This window comes from Ictidomys tridecemlineatus, chromosome 4 (assembly GCF_052094955.1).
Source record: "Ictidomys tridecemlineatus isolate mIctTri1 chromosome 4, mIctTri1.hap1, whole genome shotgun sequence".
Classification (NCBI taxonomy): Eukaryota; Metazoa; Chordata; class Mammalia; order Rodentia; family Sciuridae; genus Ictidomys; species Ictidomys tridecemlineatus.
This window is the reverse complement of record NC_135480.1, coordinates 193,208,055-193,232,567: the sequence shown is the minus strand read 5'-3', so window position 1 is coordinate 193,232,567 and position 24,513 is coordinate 193,208,055. Positions and strand designations below refer to the sequence as shown.

The 24,513-nt window shown below is 41.8% G+C and overlaps 1 protein-coding gene across 4 annotated transcripts in view; it reads left to right on the top strand.

Annotated features, from left to right (window-relative positions):
* The window catches only part of Astn2 (astrotactin 2), an 837,958-nt gene that overhangs the window by 533,012 nt on the left and 280,433 nt on the right, over positions 1-24,513 (top strand). For all 4 annotated transcript variants that reach the window (XM_078048074.1, XM_078048075.1, XM_078048073.1 and 1 more), the window contains one exon: positions 3,608-3,796. In XM_078048074.1, the coding sequence (XP_077904200.1) occupies positions 3,608-3,796 (189 nt within the window). The remainder of the gene's footprint in view (positions 1-3,607; positions 3,797-24,513) is intronic.

Here is a 24,513-nt window from a genome sequence, read left to right as displayed (position 1 = left end):
TACTTTATCCTATCCAAAACAAGTCATAAAGCTAGAGTGATTAAAAGATAGAGAATTATTTCAGGAATATATATGTAAGGAAATAGGAAAATCCCCAGCCACGTATGCATGCTATACATTGGGATTTAGTAATCTGATAAAATCACATTCAAATTAGTTGGCAAAAAGATGAACTTTTTAGGTAATTGTCTTCCTGATTTAAAAAATAGTTCAGTTAAAATAACAACTCTCACAGCATCCCAAAATAAATTCCATATATATTAAGTAATCAAAAACCAAAAAAATTATAAAAATGCTAGAATTATGGACAGAAAGATATTTTATCATCTTGTAGCTTTCTAAACATTGCATAAAATTCAGAAGCAATAAAGGACTAGAATATAGAAGTTATAAGCCATCAAAAGCAAGATTAAAATACAAGCACAGACTAGAAGAAGATTCTCATACATATTGGAGAGTGAAGAATAACTAATCAGAAAATATGCAGAGCATATGCAAACCAATAAGAAAAGACAGATATCATAGTAGTAAATGGTCAAAGCACGTGAACAGACAGCCTGCAGAAGGAGAAACCTAAATGACCATAACAGGAAAACATGCTGGACTTCACCAGTAATCAGGAAAATGCAAGTCCAAACAAAATATGAGTTAATTTTCCCACCCCAGAGTGGCAATATCCGACCTCTCATTCATCAATGATGGGCTTGTAAACTGGGTGAGCCTCCACAGATGGCAATTTAGTAGATCTATCAAAATTTTAAAATTCATAAAACATTGACCCAGCAATTCCTCTTGTAAGAATCTGTCTTATAGAAACACACACATGTGCACAGTGATATATGTATAAAGACTTTCATTATAGCACTGTTTGTAATAACAAATAGCTATAAACAGCCAAAGTGCCCATCAATAAAAATTAGTTAAAAGCATTATGTTGCATTTATACTGTGCAGTGCCAGACAGCCGTTTTAAAAGAACAGATCTATATGTTAGAGACTTGACAAAAAGAATCTCCAAAAAATTGCCTTAGTTGTCATTGCATGTCTCATAGCAATGCATAGTGCAATTTTCTTGATGGGTTTATTATTAAATGTCTATGCTGTGGATGTGTATTTAAATGCATTGGAAAAAAAGTCCTGGAAGAATACATAACAGATGACAGTGATGATCACTGGGACAGGATGTGTGGAGTGACAAGTGAAGAACTTCCACATCTTATTCTATAGACTTTGATAATGTTTACTCATTGACAACAATAATCTATTCACATGTGCAGTGGCATGCATGTATATGGGTATGTGGAGAAAGAGACAGAGACAGAAAATTCTATCTACTTTACCCAGACACCATTTCTTCCTATTTTCTGAGGGCCTCCTAAGATAGATAGGGAGCTAGATTTGATAGAGCACGTACATGTGTTCTACACTTTCATATGCATTCGATTCATCTCCACTGCAACTGTAGTAAGAGGAATTTACAGAAGCAAAAAGGAAGGATAGACTTTACCAAGGCTTGAGGACAGGGCTGCCTTCCAAGAGGCTTTTTCTTCTACTTTGAGCAAGAACTTGCAAACATTAGAAAGACAATCAGGGCATCAGTGTAGTACACAGGGGCATAGGAGGAAGCCAAGGAAAAGATTGGCAGCTTGCTTCATGCATGAGAAGTTCCTGGCTTTTCACTAAAGTGGTTTTGGGTCATGCTTTCAGCTCTGCTTGTCTCTCTCTTTCTTTCTCTCTCTCTCTCTTTTCCCTCCCTCCCTCCCTCTCTCCCTCCCCCTCCCTCCCTCCCTCCCCCCCCCTCTTCATTTTAGTACTATGGGTTTCACCCAGGAACATTTTACCACCAAGCTACATTCCCAATTCTTTTTATTTCTAATTTTGAGACAGGGTCTTGCTAAGTTGCTGTGGCTGACTTCAAACTGGCAGTCCTCCTGCCTCAGCCTCCAGAGTCACTGAGATTACAAGTCCACACCACTGTGCCCAGTTCCACCTTTCTTTTTTCTGCCTCCAGGTTGATTCTATGACTCTAGTATCAATCAGGTCCCAGCAACTTGCTTACATTTTCTTTCCAAACCACCTCACAGAGCCTCACAGTTCCACCTTTCTTTTTTCTGCCTCCAGGTTGATTCTATGACTCTAGTATCAATCTGGTCCCAGCAACTTGCTTACATTTTCTTTCCAAACCACCTCACAGAGCCTCTGCCTGGTCCTATGAGTTCCTGAATCTCTTTGCAGTCAGATTAAATGGATCTTCATTCCACCCTTTGAAAAAAGACAAATAAGAGAGAGCCTGCTTCATACAGACTCAAACTTAAAAATCTAACTATGTCATATTATGCAAAGAGAAACCACTGGATTTGAAGGAGACAAGAGTAAAAAAAAAATCTTTGCTGCTAAACAGGTCTGAATTTGAATGCTAACTTTGCCACTCACAGCGTGATATTCTTCATTTTGGGGTTCTCATATTGTGTGCATAGTAGGAATTTTATCCTTCTTCATGCTTAAGAAATAAATTTGCACATTGCCCAGTAGATAGAACTGCTCAATAACTAGAAATACCATTATTACTTCCACTATAGTAATGATTTTGTTAAGTGCATTGTAATATTTTTGTAGCCAGTGAATCTTGTGACCTCATGGCATTCTATTGAATTAAGTAAGATGGGAGGGCCAATCCTACATTACAGATGAGGAAGCTGGGGAACAGGAAGTTAAATGACATTTTGGATTCACATAGGTCACAAGGAGCAAAGTTGACATTTATATGGGACTTTTCAAATGTGTTACATATTCTTTTGTCTCTTATTAATTTATATGTGTCCTGTTCCCTGTGCCTAGCACAAGACCATGAAAATGTAGACATTTCTGGTTTCATTTGTCAGATGCTGAGACCTTTACTCTTCCTTGACTCCATCCCCACTCCAGTGCCCCATACTTTTCTAAGAAATCCTTCACCTATTGCAAACACTCCCAATTTGCAAATCTTATTTCTGTGTTTCATTCAAATGCCTGATTGGTCCATAGAGGAACCCATCTCGGCCTCAGAGGCATGTCAAGGGCCCTTCTGAGCTGTCAGGAAGGTGACAAGAGACCAACAGAGGCTGCTAGCATTGATAATTGAACAGAAGCCTTGGCCACTGCAGTGTGTGCTGTCCATGGTCCTGGACAGGTCACCTCTGTACTCCAAGGGCAATAAAAACCTTGTTTTTGCTACAGTATTCAACCTTTGTCGACAGATACACTGGGAATAGATTCTTGTTTGAGAAACTAGTTGATAATTCCCAGTGAATTGGTCTGTCATGCTCTCTTAAGTCTGTGTGTTCATGGAAAACCGTTTTTAAATTTGCTTTGTGCGTGGATGTGCATGCTGGTATCCCCCTTGGCGCCTCCAAAATGTCACAAATGACTTTCCTTGAATTTACCAATTTGCAGGATTAATATGCTTCTCTCCAGACACCTGTGCCCTAGATAGATTTCAGCCAGAAGAGCTGTCTCCATTCCTAAACTCTGACCTGTTTTTCAAGCAAAGGAGGCCTTTGGTTTTAGGTCACCTCCAATGGGATCATCCAGGATGCGGAGCTAACTCTGGACTCTGTTTTATCCTGCAGTTGTGTGGAGGAGTACAAACTGGCTCCCGATGGAAAATCCTGCCTAATGCTCTCAGATGTCTGCGAGGGCCCCAAGTGCCTCAAACCTGACTCCAAATTCAACGATACCCTCTTTGGAGAGATGCTACATGGTTACAACAACCGGACCCAGCATGTGAACCAAGGCCAAGTCTTCCAGATGACCTTTAGGTATGGGATGGACACTTACACGTTGCTGGTCATTGACCCAGATGCTGGGCAGGGGGAGGAAGTGTGGGCCTGATGGAACAGATACTTGTGGTACTGGACAGCATCTCTCTAAGATCACTGATACCCACCCAAGGAGTGCTAAGAGGCATCAAGATTCATTCTGTGAGATTCCTTTTCCATGGATCTAGCACTTCGTTGTTACACTTCCCATTTTTCTAGCTCTATCCACATATTTGAAATTGAATTTTAAATCATCCTGGTGGTATAGTTAATGGATTTTTTAAAAATTTAATTAATCTTTCAGTCTACTAAAAGTCTCCTATGGATGCTATTCAGGCAGTTCAAAAATAAAGACATTTAATGAAATAGAAAAATAAAAATTTCATCACCTAGAAATACCCAGCATTAATATTTTCCTGAACATTCTTCACACCTCTCTCTCTATCTCTATCTCTCTCTTTCTCTCTTTCTCTCTCTCCCCTCCCCTTCTCCCTATTTGTCTGTTTATACATGCTTGCACACACCTCAAATCTCAGTTAAGCTGTTTAGAAATTGCTTTTTTTCCCCAGGAATATGTCACAGACCTTTTTCCCCATTAATAACATGGTGGTGCATGGGAAATTAAAAAATCAAAAGGAGCGCTCATCAAATGAGAGGAATCAAGTGATGGCTTGTTGACAGGCTATGAGAATATTGGACAGGGAGGTTAATGGCGAAAGGCCTCCTTGGACAGCTAAAGAAACCAGGGCCATTCATGGAATTTATCCATGCCTCAAAATCTGAAGAGCCGCAAGATGGTAGAATACGTGTAATATGGTAGAATACGTGTAATATGATAGATTTCTAAAACCAAAAACTATATGTTTAAAACAGTTTTCCATGATTAAGGAATAGGGTATTATAATCAAGCTATATCCTCCTAATCATTTGAAGTCATATCTTTTAAAAGGCAGAACTAGTAACAAATCGGTATTATGGTCATCACTGTCTCCCTCCTCATCATATTATTATTAGTGTATCATTGCACTAGGAGTGGTAATGTGGTTATCAGCTATTAAGGATTACTCTATTTTAAGCTTTTCACTATTGCTACTATTGATGATAATGATGATGGTGATGGTAACGATGATGATGATGATGAATAAAATTAATTCAGCACATTCCTGGGGCATTCCAGCCTTTTCCATCATCTACTAACTTGTGTCATTCTCACACTGGTCCTGTGAGACAGAGACTATTATCATCCCCTGACCACAGATGAGAATCAGCAATTTAGAGTAATTTCTCAAGACCCCCTTCTCAGAAATGAGAGAGGCAGGATAATGCACCTTAGCATCTTTATTGGGCAACTAGGATCTCCATGTCACAATGGAATGTCAATGCCAGAGAGACTGAGTGACTTTCCCACTGTCACCATGAGTGATGTAAGTCATCTATGTAAGGCTGACTCTAAAGCCTTGCTCTTACCTTTGAATTCAGTATACCCCCTCATCTCTCATTTTAGAGAATGAGAATCAAACTATGAATTCCCTAAAAGTGTTCATTCTGTGGTCATCTCAGGCTCTCTGAGCACCTACGATGTCCCAGGTGCCATGATGGTAATTGAGGATACAATGGAAAATTAGATGTAAATGGCCTCGAACCTCCTGGCACTTAGGAACAGTTGACAGAGGGATCTTGTATATATATTTAATTTGCTTAATAAGGTAAAGATACAGGGCTTCAGGGAAGCCATTAGCAATGGGATCTAATTTAATTTCAGCTGAGTGTTGAGAATGCCACTGTTGGATTAGATGGCAAGAGTAGGCTTTGGAGTCTGCAGTTCAGATGAAGAATCTGTTAGCTAATACCTGGAAGGTGAGGGGCAGTTAACATTGGAGAAAGTATCAACCAGAGACAAATATTCTAAGAAGGGAAAGACTTGATGGTTACAGGAGATTAGAGTCAAGCTGTGTTGAGCAGGGAAGTAAGATGAATGGTGGGCTAGAGCCCAAACAGGGGCGGAGCATATGTGTCTCCTGAGCCAAGTCTATTCTAACACCTGTCAGAGAACTCTTAACTCACTAAAGAAGGGAGTATGGTGCCTGAGTTGCATTTTTCAACCTCGTGGTGGCAGTTTGGAAACAGATTGCATGGAAGAAAGTGGAAATGGGGGGTCAATTTGGATGTCTGTTGTGGAAATTGTGAGAGCACATTGGTGGCTTTAATCAAATAGGATGACAGAAACAATATTGGAGAGAAAGGGGATTTGAAGAGATCATTGTGAGGTCCAGTGAGTGGTTGCAAGAGAAGGGAAAGGCTGAGAGAGAACTCAAGGGTGACAGAAGTGACTGGCAGCCACACAGCAATTGATTGGCAGAGTTGGATCCTCCAATTTCCAAGAAAGTTTCTTTCTAGTATGCATATGCTCAAACCAAGGTTGAGGGAAACTTTTTTGAAAAAGCTTGGAAGAAATTTAAGGATAGTCTGGATGAACTGTACACAATGCTGAGATTCTACACTGCCAGTTTTCTATAATTTTAATAGTCTGTGAAACTCTGCCTTGAGCATCATGATGGATAGAAAATGTTGTTTGGAATCCAAAAGAAAGAGCAGATAAATTATCCCTTCCCTTTGAAAAGGAATTGACAAGCATGAAAGATGACATGCACAATTGAAAAATAATAGTGAAATTTAATTTGTGAAGCAGTGTTCTAAGGAATGCCCATGGTTTCTCAAGAGTTACCAGGTGAAGTCTTTTGAAAGGAATTAGGAGGAAGAACAGAGAGTTTCTCTGAGGACATGGCATGTGAATTGGAGTTTGCGGTGAGAGTAAAGAACAGTGTCTCTCGGGAGAGAGCTATAAGGGCATTTTCCTACCCTGGAAGGAGATTTTAAAGGCCTAGGCATATGGGTAAACAGGAAGGGTTTCAGGAAAACGGGCCTTCAGATAAACTTTGCTTCAAATCTCAGTCCCTTGCATGGAAAGCATTATCCAATGCCACGTTTTTTAAATGGGGTACTGTATTAGATGCCAGCTACTGTGTTAGGTACATTGCATGTTGATGCCATTTGATTTCTCCCAGCAACTATCAGAATGACTGCCGGGTGATAAATGATCAAATGAACTAGTTCCTGTTCTATTTTGTGAAGATTGGCATGCTTCAAGGGGAAGTCTCACATGAGTATCAAGTTGCCAAATCTTGAAAGGACTTCATAGAATCTTTGACTCTCATTTTACATATGGGGGAGGACCTCCGTCACAAAGCAAGTCATTGTTGGGCTGATCTATGTTCTAAGGGCTCCTGATTTCCCAGAATGCTTCCTTCCCACTACCAACAGACTGGTCAGTACTAAAGATCATGGAACCTGAAGGCTGGCCTGATTGTGCCCAGGCTCAGGTGGAACTTAGCCCATCAGGGTCCTCGCACTCTGCTCATTGTTCCCAACTGTTAAACTTTGGGCTGCCTCAATAGCTGGACCGGGGTCTGCCCTGATCTGCTCATGGGAGGGAAAAACAGTGAAGAGAGCAGGCATTTCTCTTCTGATGATAGCCTCAAGATGTGGGGAACTTCTTAAACTACCACTATGTTGGGATTATCCATTCCATTCAAGATTTCTCATCCTTGGCCTCAGTTAAGCTTCCTTTGTAATGATTTTCATCCCCAGACCCTGTCACCTCTTGGAGCCACATACTATGTCACCTGACTTCTCACTGTGGGAAGGCAGGCCACATTGAGTGAGTCTGTGTTGATTTCTTTCAAGTTTCCCTTCCAGAGCCCCAGACAGGGAGGCTGGAGCTTCAATGTCCTCCACATTCCAGAAGGCCTGCAAGTTTTTCAGCATCAAAGGCAATTGTCATTTTTCACCACCGCCTCCTTCCTTTCCTTCCTCTTCTAAGCAATCTCCGGTCCAGCCCTCGAGAGTAGCCAACAGGCATAGCCACCAGCCGGCCTGCCATATGCCTCATTTCCTGACAACCGCCTGGCCTGGAATTTCCAAATCACTACCAGCTACAGAGTGTCCATGTGACAACTACAGCTCAGCTTTGTCCCCCATCCCACCCCCCGACCTTCTCCAGATGACCACACCTAACAATTACTGATATCAAAAGAAGACTGTATTTTCATTTCCTCTCTCAAAATGCCCTGAAAAAGCAATCTGGACTTCTGCTTTACAAAAAAAAAAAAAATTAAATTTAAAATTCTGAACTAGACAAATGCTTAAAGATCAACTAGTTTAATCCTGACTCTTTGTTGCATAGATGGAGAAACTGAAGTCTAGAAATACATTATTTGCCCCATGCTCACAGTGATTGGGACTTCTCTGGGGCTGAAAGTTAAGAGTTCCTGACTCCCAGATCAGAACTCCCCTTGTTCCCAAATCCCTAATGTCTGCAACTTCTTTATATCCCATATTAGCTTCTGGCCAGGACAGCCACATGTTGCATGCCTGCTTTTAGTACAGAGATAGAACCCAGGGGCTATAGGAGCATGCCAATGTTATATCTAAGGAGCAATCCTAGGCAAAAGCCAACCATGGGAGGCCACCTCTTCAGGTTGCAGGGTGTTGACAGCAGCCTGTCTCTGGGCAATGCACATGTGGAGATGTTTAGGACCCCTGACCAGGCCAGGGGTCACGCACCATGTGTGAACACTAAGCCTGATGCACACAAAGAGGCAGAAAAATAGACCCAGGAAAGGAGTATCCAGAGAAGCAGTCAGAGAGACAAAGCTGAGGCAGGGTAGAGACACAAAAGATGGGAGATACTAAAGAAGAATCTGAGTAACAGGAAGGAAGAGCAAGCCCAGAGAAAAGTTTAAAACAAGGAAGAGAGCTTTGAAAGACATAAGGAGGCAGATGGCAGCGGGTGGAGGAGTAGAGAAACGATGAAAGATGGACTAGTTGAAGAGGTCTAAAGTGATAGAGAAAGAAGGACAAAGAGTTCATTAAAGAAAAAGTCAAAATACACTTATTCTCAGAGAGGCAATGCAGAATGTTTTAAGAGACTAGATGGTGCTCAGAAGACTAGGAATGAGTTCAAATGGACATGCATGGATGTAAAAGCCTTTGCTAAAATGTCAAGTTCTGGGAAAATGTGAGGAGTCAATGATCTCATGTCTGAATTGTCCCTAAACCCAGTAAATGATGTCGGGCTTTCTGTGTCTAATCCCTTTTAGGGCACAGTACTGGTCATAATGACCCACTATCAGAATCCCCTTTCCCTAGCTCTTGATCAGTGTGGGAATCAGTGGACTGTTGGAGTGAGATAAGCTCCTCAAAGCTTGGTGGTATTTGGTGTTTGTTTGTTTGTTTGTTTTTTATTTCTTCCCTTTTCTGTCTTTATCCATCCCACTTCATTTCTATAAAGACGAAAGATCAACCTAAGTTATAGATTGCCTGGATTTAGATAAATATCCATAAAGAACTATTATTGAGCTCAGAGCCTCAGAAACAGCAGTGAGGAGAGATTGCTTAAGAATGGGGACTTTGCAAATTACAATGGTACCTTTTGCAAAAGCTTCATCAAAATAAGACAGTGCTGCTGGCAGCAGACAACTGCTCACAGGCCTCAAGATTAACCTCCAAACAATATGAGGTTTACTAGAAAGGAACTTTCCAATCTAGTCTGGTTATCAGATGTGCACATTATATAGTATAAGAGGACAATTTTGGATAAGCTGTGGAATTTCAGGATTATGCACCCACAACCCATGCTTGGTAAAACAGAAAGACTCTCCTTAGGAATTCAAGGAAAGCTGGTCTTCATTAGTGGCACTTGTTCCCCATCTCAGGAGACTGAGATCCGATTAAGCGTCTCCAAAGCTGTCTGGTCCTTGGTTTTCTGGTGCTTTCCTGAGAGATGGTTGATGGTACATGCTATGCTGCATCTTCCTTTCTCCCTTTTATCCTGTCTCCCCTTTTCCCTCTTGAACCATGCCTGCGTGTGTGTGTGTGTGTGTGTGTGTGTGTGTGTGTGTGTGTATGTGTGTGTGTGTGTGTGTGTATTATGTCATGTCCTATACCATCTATACCACATAGTTTAGGTGTTTTCTCATATGATCTTTCCAACACTTATTATAAAGTAACCAGCAACAACTTGGCTTTACAAAAAGAAATCAGTGAATTAGTTTGTGCCTTCAGAACAATTTCCAAGGCCTCAATGGCTTGACATGAAAGCATTAATGGGTTGATTATAACACATGCCTCTTAAAGAATAGCAGAGTCCTGGTCCTTCTAGTATTTGGATAACTGGGATAACGGAAGAATCATCTTTATGTTCTTCCTTGAATGGTATTGTAGAAAATGGCAGATGTGGGATTTAGAACCGTTAGCTTTTCATGGCTACATCCACCATTCTATGCTATGTCCCAGTTGGGAATGTGAACTGGTTCCTATTTTAGGCCTGGAGATTGCCATGGCCTAAAATCCTTCTATACTGATGGAATTATAAGATCTTCAACTCTGAATTGGGATTTTAATAACCTGAAAGGATTATGGTAAAAATTTGACAGACTAATGAGCAAGAATTACATTAGGTCATCAATAAACATTATTTCCTCTCCTTCAACTACATTCTTCCCGCTCACCCCCATTTCCAGAAGACACCCAGTGGAGGAAGACTTTTTTATTGTATTCCTCAAAAACTCATCTCTGGCCTGGAGCCAGAGTCATCCTCTCAACATTCTCCAAACAACAGACATTTTTGTGAACAGGGTTTTAGTGAAACTGCCATGTTTGAGGCAGAAGGCACCAGTTCTCATGCTATGTGGGTCTGTAGGCAGACAGTTCCGCCGGGAATGTGATTTCAGGGTTTCCTTCCCCACTAAGGTGCTCAACCCAGCATGAGGGAAAACAATCTCTCTACTGTGTTATATCACCTATGTTTTACAGGGCCATTCGTTTCTGTCTGAGTGGTCTTCAGGGACATACAAGTTGCTAGGTGGGTGGTAGTCATGTCTACTGTGGGTGGTGGTAGTCATGTCTACTGTATGTAATCTGGTAACCAGCCCGTGCCCAGATCTAGAACTTCTGGTGCTATGGGACTGTCTCACCTCAGGGTGATACTACAAATATTTAATGATTGGCATAGAGTTAACACTGACCAATAGGAAAGAAAGTTCATCCATACAGAATGAAGATGAACCTCTGTGCACCAGTCTTCATATTGTCTTGCTCACCTCCTACCTTTCTTGATTTCCCTTTCCCACTATCCTCTTATCAACTCCTCTGGCCAATGTTCTGATGCCCTTATGCACAGTTGACATTATAAAACTATATTTTCTGGGTTTTTTTAAAGCCTATCTTTGAGAGACAAAGGCATTTTCCTGTGATATGTGTATAGACAGAGCAGATATACCATCATACTTTTTTTTTTTTTTTGGTGCTTAGAATTACACTGGAGCTCCATATCACTATTACATTTTTAAAAATTTTATTGGTGGATTATAATTATACATAATAGTGGGATTCATTCTACCATATTAGACATGCACATAATGTAACTCGAACCATCTAATTCTCCAGTACTTTCCCTTTTATTCCCCTCCTTCTTCCCACTAGTCTATTTTTTTATATGAGAAAACAAGCTCAGAGAGGTGAGGTGTGGCATCTGAAGTTACATAGTCTGTAAATAATGGAGCCAGGATTCAAGGCCTGCCCTCTGAACCACTCTGCAGTCTCTAGACCACCTGTGTGCTCATGCACATGTGTATGGTCTCAAGCTATGTGATCCTCTAAGATCAAGAAAGTACCTCATAGTTCATCTTCATTATTATACATGAAAACCCTATTGAAAGCTAGGATTTTTTATGGGACTCCCTCTAGTCAGAATTCAATACACATGAATTATACCAGCACTTCTCAGAGTCTAATGTGCATACTAGTCACCAAGGAACCATGCTAAAATATAGTTCTGCTTCAGTAGCTCACAGGTAGGGCCTGAGCCTCTGCCTTTCAAATGAGCTCCTCCTAGGTCTGAGGACTACTTTGTGTAACAAGGTGCTAAATCAAAGTTCATGCTCCGTGTAAACAAAAGCTGCCTAAATTATGGCTGAGAATGGAGAAGGCCTGTTGTTCCTCCATGTTCCTGTCTGAAAGCAGGAACCAAGACACAAGGCCAGAGGCACCAGAGAGCCATGAAGTTCCACAAGAGCCTCCTTCCCATAATCCTCTCCCAGATGACCAAGTGCAGAAAGTACATTTCTGTTTTCAGCAGCCAGGACAGACAGTCCTGTTCCAATCCAATAGGCCCTGGGTGTATTTTGTACAGTTCATCTTTCTGCTCATTAGGGCATGAGGCTGCTCAGAGATCAGTGCCATGATGGTCAGGGGGCGGGGGACTTATGCCAGACAGGCTCCTGTCCTCAGTGGTCCAACACTGTCGTTGGGTGCTTGGATCTGAACACTGTCTACATGTCCATTCTGGGATTTCAGCCATGATTGGAGGCAGCAGAAAGTTACTTACCAATGGGGAGCTGGGTTGTAGTATGTTTCAGGTCAAAGGCAGAAGACATAAACTCTTGAAAAAAGTCCATTGGGAGGGAACATTGACTGGAGTGAAACTATTATTCTTAAACACTGGTACAGAACCATCAATCCATTAGTTTAACTGGGGACAGAAAAAAAAAAGTAGTAAAATTAAAATCTAGCATAAGACGCCTTTTATTTTGAGCGTATATATGTGGGGGAGACCAGGGAATCGCAGTCTACTTTTAAACAAGGCCTCTCTAATCTTTCCCTCTATTTATAGTGAGAGAAGAAGGAAAAATAGCTGGCTTAATTCTAAGTTTCATTCTTAATGTTTGCATATCTAAATATACCCAATGTGGTCATTTCACGAGGAAAAACAAATTTTACATAACATATTTTCAGGGTTCTCTAACTAACTTCAAGATGCCTGTCTAGCCCACAAAAGGTGCTAAGACAACAGAAGTTAACAAGGGCCATTTCACATCTCTTCCCAGCCCCTCCCCCCTTTCGGTTTTGTTTTAAAATTTCTGGCTTCAGAATGCCTGATGCTGTCCTTTTTCCTAGGAGGGGGGATGCCTACCCAAGTCATTGAGACATCTGAAGCGAAGACAATTTTTAAAGAAGTGCAATTTCATTATGTTGAAAGCAGGCTGTAACTCAGGCTGGTCTAAGCGCTCTGAAGGAAAAGTCCATAGGGAACCTGGGAACAGATAAGGATAGATTGTAATTAGCACAGTAATTGTAATTAGCAGAGCAATTGTAATTAGCATAGTGATTGTTTGCTCATAATGGGTGCTTCTAAAGTGACTCCAGGCAGTTTGTTCTCTTAAGTATCTTCTGCCATTTCCCCCCCAAGATCCTGTTTACACTGCTAATACAATAATGTGCTTAGCAAACTCTTTTATAAATAAATACTCCAAGGGTACAGGCCAGCCCACCTCCTGACCAAATAACATGCCTCCTTAATTAATGGAGTCCACACCACTGAAATTTTACTATATTTACATCAAGCTAAGGCAACATTGGTAACTTCCTCTAAGAACAAATCTCACCTTGGAAGTCATTGATTATTGTTGCATTAATTACTAGAAGGCAGGAGATGACACTCAAGTGCGGAATGCACTTGAGGTCCGAGGTTATAGGTGTAGCTTTACCACTCTTCCCTTTTGTTGGTGAAGTTTGTGTTGATAACTGTTAAGGACTGAGCCACTAAGCACTGGGGATGCAAACACCTTGATGGCAGTCAATGGCTCTGTTGTTATGCAGATGAACCACTTCCTGAGTAAACTCACTTTGTATCTTCTTTGGGTCAAGATGGAAGAAAGCACCCAGCCTGAGGGAAGATAGTGGAGGCACTTCTTCATACCTCAGAGCAAAGGAGCAGCAGGGGAGAGTTCCTGGAAGAGGTGTGGATTGAGACCTGGAAGATCAGGAAATTAGCTATGTGGAAGAGTTTTCCAGGAGAGATTTTGCAGAGGGTCTACAGAAAAGAATGTCAAGTGGGTCAAGAGGAGGCTGGGGACTGGGGTTGTAACTGAAGGGTAGAAGGTGTACTTAGCACACAGAAGGCCTTGAGTGCAATCCCCAGCATTAAAAAAAGAAAGAGAAGGAGAGGTAGTGGGAGGGTGGTGTTGTAGAGCTAAGCCAAAGATGACGGTGGGTGGACTTTCAGGAAGGGCTACGTAAGCACCAAAGTAAGAGGACCATTACTAGCTCTAAGACAGTACAGTCTATGCTTTCTGAGCCTTGGTCTACTTACCATTAAATTAGGGAACATAACAGTACCTGCCTTTCAGGAGAATTATCAAGAGGAGGTAATGAGAAAAGTCAGGTTAAGATGCTTTGTGAAGACATGTGCAAAGGTTAGTGACATTTTCCTAACACAAATCCAAGGATCTGGAAGGTATGATTTATCCAGAAATACCCTGTTGTAGTGTGCACTCTGTCTCATTTGAGGTTGTGTGAGATGCAAATTCATCAGCATTCCTTTCTTTGAATTCCTTCCAGAGCAATGAAAAAGTCTATTCTAAACTCACATTAATAAGCCTATGCATGTGTATGAAGAAAATTAATTTTTAGGGAAATATTTCCATCTCAGGGAGATGCCCTGAATAGAAATGTACTTAGTGACAATTCCAGTGAAAGATATGATCACAGTTTATTGGATGTAAATTAATACAGAAAACTCCAAAGGCAGTGGCTGGGGTTTTATGTAACATCACCACTGAATAATTACTATGAATGATAATCTAGTGGAACACCTCAAAGGTTCAAAGGTGGCTTTTAAGAGTCCAGAATGAGCATTTATTTTTATGTCACATAAGACTGTCAGTGGAATCTGAGTGGACAGTTAATTACAGGCACAAGCCAGAGCCCAGGCTGCAGGCTTTTGGGTAGCCCAGGGCTGGTTAAATCAGTGCATACCTTGTGACACTGAAGCATCCAACCATCTTTCTGTTTTCCCAAGTGGTCCCTGCAACCTTGAATCTTCTTCAGTTTCTTTTACATGCTTTCTAGAGTAGGACGAAGGAAACTCAAGGAAGGAGTCTGTCTTCCTTGTTGTGTCCTAGTTCAGAGAACCAAAGTTACTTCAAAGAATATCCTTCCTAAGTTTCTATTAATTCCCAATTTTTTCAGTAGTCCATGAGGACCATACACTAGCAACATATGAGCCCAGAGGCCATTCGCTCACTTTATATCTGTGTTTGCAAAGGAGGTGGAAACATAGCTTAAAATGCAACTAAATTGCAATTAATTTCTTCCTCAGGCTTGTGATCCAACCCATAAATATTCATCAAATGCTTATTCTTTGCCAGGTTCTGGAGATCAAGCTGAACAAAACTCAGAGTCTACCACTGGTGTGAAGGGGAAAAAATATGTATGCTACTTGTTGGTGTCATCTGAGTCCTTGTTTAACTTTGTGTTTGGATATCACCTCACTCCTATGGAGAAAAGTTAAATTCAGGTTGAATTCTCCCCTGATGAGAGAAGTGAAACACCATGGCATATAATTGTGTTGGGCAGGCTTAAGCTTTTAAGCAATGTCTAAGATGGTTTTGCCCACCAAGGAACAATTTCTACCACTACTAAGAATGCATGATGTAAGGAGATTTACAAGTGTTGTTTTACAGATGAGAAAACTCAGACTCAAATGAGGTCTGAAGACTTGCCTGGAGTCACAGAGCTAGTGCCAGAGCCTGGCTTACCTGGGCCTTTCTGACATTTGGATGGCCCCTGCAACACAATGAATGGCTTTGCCATACCCCACCCAGATAGTGATACTGCTGGTTACCAGGTACCCATGACGAGTTCTGTGCCCTCACATGTTGAGGTATAACATTAGGGAAGCACACTGAGGAAACATACAGGGAGGGAGAAGGGGGCCAGAGCTGGTATCCTAGAATCCCAAGAAGTGAGGGTGTTTTGCCTTTTTAAATGTCCCAGGCTTCTTTCTTCTCCTGTTCTCTTTCCCTTATCTCTCTCCTTCCTGAGTAAGTGACTAGACCCTCCACAGATGCTCAGTGGGATGGCCAAAAGGTTGGAAGCAGATGGGCTGGAGGGGACAAGTTGGAGTGATCTGGGCAGGAGGGAAGCATAATTAACAACTCTCTGTAGGTACCATCCCTGGGATAGGTTACCTTAGCAACCGATGGAGCTGGGACAGGTTATCTTGATTAGGGTGGAGGAAGGGCTCTAAAAGCATTTGCATTTCAACCCCTCTCCAACATCTGGGACTCACCTGATTTACCTATCTATACTGACTGCCTCTTTTAATTCTGGCTTCATAGGAGTGTGTATGTGTAGACATACGTGTATATGTGTGTATATATAATTATACATATATATGATTTTATTGTGATGACAAATAATAATTGTATGTATTTATGGGATACAATGTGATGTTATTATATATATAAAATGGTTCAGTCAGGCTAATTAGCATATCTGTCCCCTTACATTCCATTTTACTGTGTTGAGAACATTAAAAGGTCCTTTTTTCATTTTTTTTTCTTCCTTTTTTGCAGTGCTGGGGATTGAACCCAGGGCCTTATACGTGCAAGGCAAACACTCTGCCAACTGAGCTATATCCCCAGCCCCTAAAAGGTCCTTTTTAAAAGCAATTTTGAAATATACAAAATAAATAATACATTATGATTAACTGTGGTCACCAATCTGTGCAATTCTTCCTTCCTGAGACTTTGTGCCTTTGACCAACATCTCCTCAGTGCCCAACCCCGACCCCACCTCCTACTTCTGGTAACCAGCATTCTACTGTCTACTAGAAATTGGACCTTTTAGAGTCCATGTATGAGATCATGCATATCCATCTTCCTGTGTCTGGCTTATTCCTTTGAGTATCATGTCCTCCAGGTTCAGAGAGGATTATTTTTAAAATAATCTTATTTATTTTAAATAGTCCTAGATTTATAGATAAACTGTTATGCTCGAATTCAGGACCCCCAAAAGACCACCAGAGACCCAAGATCCATGTAAGCAGCAAAGACGTGTTTATTGCGAGCTAGCTCGGTCCTCCGCGCTTGGGCACACACAGCAACTGGTGACGCTGAGAGGCCCGGAGCCCAGGGTTTGCAGCAGTTTTATACATTCTTTGGAGAAGGCAGGGATCTCAAATACATCATAGCATCTCTTAGCAAATCATCAAATAACAACTCTAAAACATGATTAGCACATTCACTGGCGGGAACAAGTTGGGTAGGGGTGATTGGTTACTACAAGAGGGGGATTCATTTGAACTGATTGGTTTGAGCCAAGAGGGGTGTTCCTGCTGAACTACATGGTTTCCCAACACGTTATCAACCACCATAAACTACTGGGACGGTCATCTGGCATCCCAGGTATTTCCCTGTCTCATGCTGATTGGTGGCTGCTAGGGAGTTGCTATGGGTCCCCACCTAGCCTGACTGAGTCAGGGACACCAGGTGCAGCAGATCTCTCCTGTTATTTGTAGATAAACAATTTAGCAGGGTGGGAATGTGCCTAGGAGTGCTCTGTGGGTCTTTCCAAGGATAAAGGTGATGTCTCTTCTTTGGACAGGCTTTGCTCTGAGGTAGAGGCTGGTTTTTCAAAACCACAAAGTTAGTCCTGTGTGATTTCCCATATACTCTGCACCCAATTTTTCCTGGTATATTAATATGGTATATTTATACCCATTAATGAACAAATTTTCATTCTTTATTGTTAACCAAAACCCATATTCAATTCAGATTTTCTAACTTTTCACCTAACATCCCTTTTGTGAATCAGCAAGTAATTTTGAAAGCAAGAGTTACATTGGACCATGTTAAACGGGTAAGGAAGTCTTGTTCAAAGCTACTACAATCAGGCAGACAGGTCTGAACTCTGTTCTATTGGAACAAAGTGCAGGGGGCTTTAAGCACTTAGGTGAACACGTGGAAGAGCACTGGAGGGTGGGAGTGGAGGCTGAGCTGTGGGTGCCATTTCCTGCCCCCCCCCCCCGCCCCGCCCCAGGGAGTTACTCCTGTCCTTGCATATTTCTCTGCTATTAGGCCAGCTGTGCTTCCCAACTGCCCCCCCCCACAAGTTGGGTCCCACCCTCCACAGAGCCTGCATGATTACATTTTGAAGATGGCCCATGTCCTTGAGAAAGATAGTCCTGGGTTGTAAAACTGGCCAGAAGATTTTAAAAAGGTTTACATGTTAAAGGGGCAGAGAGAGAATTCACAATTACAAATTTGTAAAGTAAGTGCTCTAAGAAAAGGGAATTCCTCCAGGACCCAGAGTCTGGAAGAAGGCTGTCTGGAGTTTAGTCAAGTTGTCCAAGTTGTCTCAGGGCTTGAGACCAACCTTGTCCCTACCGTGCACTCAGCAGTCTGTCTCCACGGGCTCTTCTTGGCTGTGACAGTTTGGTAGGCTTATTTTTAAGTGATAAAATTTTTTTACAGGCATTAAATTCAAAACTAAAAACCATACCAAAGACGTCCAATGAGGAGTGCTACTTATTTCTGTTTCTGTATGTCCCTCTCTGACCATCCTCACTTTTATTACTTTCTTGGGTGTCTTTCCATTGTTTCTTTATGTAAATACAAGCAAATGAGATTAAATATTGCTCCTGTTTCTTTCACAAATAGTACCTAAAATATATTGTTTCTTAAATTTTCCCCCACTTAGTGATAGCTCTTTCCACAAACAATAAGTTTACAGACATCATTCAGATACAGGGTGCAGGATCCCACGGATGAACACCACCTGGTGTGGAATGAAAGGGCTTCCCAGGAGGCAGAAAGGCCTGTGCTTTTTAGGCAAGTGACGCCAACTCTTGGGCTGTTTGGATCACAGGGGTGATTTTACCTTTCTCCGTTTCTGTCTCCACATACAGAAAATAAGGGTGATTACATAGCGATTCGAGACAACTGAATTGTTAGGAACCTAGTCCCAATAAAAGTGGCAGTAGTAATAAAAAGAGTAACAATTAGCAACAACACACCTTCAGTACTTACCCTGCACCAGGTACTAGTGTATCTTCAGTCAAAATAATTTGTGAGTAACCTATTATAAGCTACTCACTGCTTTAGGGAACTTGGAATACAATGTATTTAAACCCTGTCTTTAAGAGTTATATTCTAGTGTGGTGATAATGAACAAGTAAGTCTATACTCTTATCAGGTGCATGAAACCTAGGGAGAAGATTAGATTAAGTTTAGGAGACTGGAGTTTGCTGAACAGGGGACTCTGAGTTATACAGGGGACTGTATAACTCTGAGTTATACAGGCTGGACACGGAAGACTCCTTTGATAAGGTGACATTCCTACAAAGATCTTAACAAGTGAGGCAGTGAGCCATGCAGGTACCTGGGGAACAGCTTCCAGGCAGAGGGCACAGCAAGTACAGAGGTTTTGGGCATGTTCCATGAACAAAAGAAGCCCGAGTGGATAGAATGTATTAAAAGAGGGAGCAAATAGGAGAAAAGGTTAGAGATGAAGAGGCAGTAGGTATCGAGGTGGAGAACATGGGCAGTTTGCATAGGGCCCTATGAATCACATAAATACAGTGGTGGTGAGGCTTCACCAGTCTAAACCTATTCCTCCTTACAACCTGCAGCTTGGTCAAAGACACTATTAACACCCCACCCCCATGCATAATTATTTTTAACAGATGATGACATCAAAGTGCTAAGAGGTTAAATACTTTCCTCAGTGTAATTTGTCTTATAAATGGTAGAACCAGGATTGGAACCTAGGCAGTTTAGCTCAAACCTCTCCTCAACTATCCATTTCCTTCCCCCATTTACATCATTCAATTGGTGACACTTTCTGCTCCATTTGTATCATTTGTGGATTTTTCTCTGAGTAAAAAGAAAGAGAGAAGCCAGTGTGTTGCTTAGGTAAAAGGGGATTGTGATCTGACTGATGTCTTAAAAGGCTGGGACTGAATCGAAGTAATCCCCAGGCTTTGCCATGACCCAGGTGCAACATTGGTGGTTTGAAGCATGCTGATAGGAGTTACTATGCTAATGGGTGGGAAGATTCTGGGGTGTATTCTGAAGGTAGAGCAAGTTTACTGTTGAAGAGGAGGAAGCAGGAAGGCAATATTGGCTCCTCAATTTGGACTTGAGTCATGGTACAGATGGATGTGTCATTGTTGGAGTCAGGAAAGACTACATGAAGAATAGGCACAACAAAGAGGAGAAGAAATGAAAATTTGTTTTTGAACATGTTAAAATATGAACTTGATGGTGGAGATTTTCAATCATTTATAAAAGTAGATAATAGTGCAGTGAATCCCCTGGTTCTCATCTATACAACCTACGACTTGGTCAAAGGCCCTGGTCACTCTCCCATGCATACAGCATACACAGTTATTTCTAAAAGATGATGACATTGAAGTGCTGAGAGGTTAAATACTTTCCTCAATGGCATTCATTTTAGAAATGGTGGAGCCAGCATTAGATCCTAGGAAGTGCAGCTCCTCAAGTATCCCCCTCCCCTGCTCAATTCCTTTACTTGGATGATGACACTCTCTGCTCCATTTGTATCAGTGTGTTAGGCTGAGGGGTCCATGGGTCAGGAAAGGAAAGGAAAGCAAAATGTGAAGAAAACATGCCTAGGTTAAAGTTAACTGATAACACAGGATGCTGCATGTGTAACAGACCACCAATTGGTCTCAGTGAACAATTCAGTACTGCCTAGTAATATTAAGTGATGTTAGTACTGGTAATAATTGCTATTTATTAAGCAGATATCTATGGGCCCAGCACTCTGCAAAGTGCTTACATGCTGTGTCTTTGTTAATTCTCATGATGAGTTTGTGTGCAAGAAGTCATGTTACGTCCATTCTGCATACCAAGGCCTTGAGGCTAAGGGAGCTTAAGAAGCCATGGGGAGGGACTTGGAAGGAAGAGCAACATAGGCTGCAGTTTGAACCCCCGCAGACGTGACTGACCCCAAAGCCTATGCTGAAGAAAGAAAGGTTGCCGTAGGTTGTACAGACTGAGTGGGTCTAGACACGTGAAGCTGCTCCCTGGGTTCCTCTCTAATGTCACTGAGAGATCATCCTCAGTATATATATATATACAGTGGTATAGTGCTTGCATAGTCCTACACCACTGTTACATATATCATGGGGTTTGATTCTCCAGCACCATAAAACAAACAAATGGATAAATAAATAAATAGGGCTTGTGTAGAAGTTAATTAACAAGTTAGAAGGCAGGAAAGAAGGAAAGGGAAAGAGGAAGGATAGAAAGGGAGGGAGAAAGGCGGGGTAGGTAGGCTGGCCGAGAAGTTTCACTGAGTTTGCTTATAGGATTTTTTTTTTTTTAATAAGAAAAGGAACCATTTCATTCAGTCATTCATGCATCCATCCGTTCAAAATTCTGTTCCGACTAAATGCTAACATCTGTGCCAAGGTGACAAAGATATAAAAGGAGAACTTGACAGCAGCGGTATGTGCTCCTGTTGATAAACGTGATCATATATCTCAGTTCAACTAGGATAGTCCTTATTTATGACACTTGTTCGCTCCAGTTCATCACTATCCCAGAAAAAAAAGTTGCCTGGGTTAGATGACAGATTATATAGTGATTCTACATATTGAGTTCCTAATCTAACAAAGGAAAGATGCTTATTCAGTGACGTTTAGTAAAGTTACCCACACAGGGTGACATGTGGAAATCAGAGAGCCATGGCAGCCAGCACGCATGATCTTTGAGACTCCAGGCAGGCGCTCCTCAATGTCTAAGCTGAGAGGTGAAGGGTTGATAGAGGAAGGAAAGCGAGCCAATAAGAGCCGGTACAGAAAACACATCGTTCTAAGTGCTGATTTGTTTGGGTTGGTCCTCATGGATCCTCATTGCAGACACAGAGGTGAGAGAGAACTCAAGTCACTGCTCAGAAAGGGACAGGGTTGCAGAGTCTCTTTCCTCACCTTTCTTCACTTGGTAGATGCCTAAAGAGAAGCACATCTGTGACTGACTGAAGCCTCCCATGTGGGAGGGAATCCCCAGGGGAAGTAGAAGGATAATGGAGGTTCATGAAACATGCTCTCTAGGATTGGCCCAAAGGGACCTGTCACAGAGGTGCCAGAAAAGAGGCAGGAGAATGCCTATCTCCCCAAAATTAGCTTCTCTTGAAAAAAGTCAGAGGGGAAGCTTTTGTTCCAACAAAGTTATGTTAATATTGTCAAGTTGGTGCACTGGGTCGCTGAACTGGTACTTGGGGACTGTCATAATATTGATGGGGAGTTTGGCAAGTTAATTTTAAATCTGTCACTTTACTCTTCTACAACTCTTGCTCCTTAATAAAACTCCACAGTGATTGTGGGCTTTAGCTGACAGCTGGGGAGTGATCTTTGAGTCTGAAATTGGTGTGCAATGATTCTCTCTCCTCTCCCTTTCTCCTCCTGGTCCCTCCTTCCTCCTTTCTCCAAATCATAGATTGGCAGCTGGTAGTGAGAAATCCCTTCTCTTACAAAGAGACCCATTGTTCCAGCCAGCAGGGGTCCCTGAAAACAGTATCAACCTTGGATTTACAGTATCACCTGGCATTTGGATACTGACACTACCACTAACTAGCTGTGTAACACTATGTAGGCTACTTGAGGTTTCTGATCCTCTGGTTGTTGTGATATAAAATAATACATGTCAAAGCATCTGCTACAGTTCACCACCTTCCAGGTACCTTTTTATTTTCCCCCAACAATATGCAAGACATGAACTGCAGGCCTTGGACTCATATGACAAGTGAACAGAAAGCCACCCCTTCTAAACAGCTTTCATAGATCTAATGCTCACACTACATCAAGAAACCCACCAAAGATTCAGAAAGTATGTAATTAAAAAATTCCCCAACACTTTGGAGAGCCCCAGTGAGTTTCTAAATGAGCTTTTTGCATAACCAACTAATAACAGTTCTATTGAAACTCACCCCACTGAAGCTTCAAACTTTCATTTTCTCCACACCTGTGAGATTGCTTTCTCTGCTGGGGCTCCTGGTCCAATGCAAATTGTTGGAAAATTGTGCAAATATCTGAAGGATATAGACATGAGACATTTGCCCCTTGGGTCTGAGTTTGCCAGTTTCCCATTGAGTCAGTCCTCCTTTCCTACTCCTGTCCTCAACTTTGATTCTGACCTTTGCTTATACTTGAGTTCCATCTTCTCCTGTGTTTGAATCTATATCTTATTAATGTTGACCTACTATATTATTCTGGTTATCAGAATCACTCTGTCTGTACCACCAACCTTCCAGAACCCAGGGGAGGGACTACTTTCAGTTCACTTATCTTCATGAGCTTCTTGGTAGGAAGCCCTACTAAGCTGACCTACTCCTGCCTCCTTTCTGCAAAATGCAACTCTGAATAATGTGTGAATCCATGTTAGAGCCCTTGAAGTTCACCTCCCTGGTATTATTTGATCAACCATGTCCTGGAAGATCCAGTGCTAATTTCTGGTATTTATAGACATAAATGAGATGGTTTACAGTCATGGTGGGGACCACAGAAATGAGCACAACTGGAGGGAAACATGGAAGAAACCTACAAAGATAGATATGCTTTTCCAAACTCATGACATCCTTCTAGTGCCCTGTCTGACCCTCAGTCTTAAGCCCCTTTTGATTAAAACTTTCTGTGTCCTCCTGTGAACGGACAAACTGCTTATAGAAATGTATCATCTCCACTTTCTCACTTTCCAATTGCTCATCATACCTCTCTAATTTGATTTCTCCCACATTGCTCCCAAGAAATGCTACTCTAAACTAAAGTCACCAATGATATTAACAGTTGAATGAAGCGGAGCAGCTAAGAGCTTGGGCAACAGAATCAGTGAGGATTGTGGTTATTTAGTGAATGAATGAATGAGTGAATGTGTGAATGAGAATTGAAATTAACTCCTCATTGAATTAATATATATATATATATATATGTATACATGATTGTATGATAAATATCTATGTAGTTAATGCATGAATGAATTGGTCCTACGAATGGGTTAGTGAAGCAATGAATGAATGAAGAAGTAGATGAAGGAGAAGAGAGGTGTCCTGTGATGATGTAGCGAAACACTTGACACTGGGTAATTTATAAAGAACAGATTTGTTGTTGTTGTTGTTCACTGTTCTGCAGTCTGGGAAGTCCAAGATCAGGGCAATGAAAGACTCCGTGTTTGTGCAGGGCTGGTCTGCCTTCAAGACTGAACCTTGTTTCTGCCTCTTCTAGAGGAGAGGAAGGCTGTGTCCTCCGATAATAGAAGGGGAAAGGGGAATCACACTGGTGCTGCAGTCTGGCTGGGCACAAAATCACGAGCCACTCAAGCAGGAACAAACTTTATTTTTTGAAACTGCCGCCAATGCCGGGTACGAGCCCGCGAAGATCACACGCGGCGTTTCCCCCCCCCTCCAGTTCTCCCGGAACCCCACAGCAAGTTCCTCCCCAGGAATTCCCTCCTACTGCACTTCCCCAACCAATGGGAACTCTCCAGGAGTCCCGCTGCAGGCCGAGGTGAACAGCAGGAGTCCAATATCCATATGAATGTAAATCTTAACATAATCATTTCATCTCAATGGCTAGCTGGCGTCACCTTTCAACCAAAAATGCCATGCATCATATTACTTGGCTGTGGCTCTTAGCACACTGGCCCATTGAGCCCTTTTATAATGATATTGATCCACTCAAGAGGACACAGCCCTAATGAGCTACCCACCTCTCAAAAGGTTCCACCTCCTACTGTGGCTTTGTTTTTAGCTCATTTAGGGGACACAGCAGATCATAGTGGGAGGACCCATAAAGG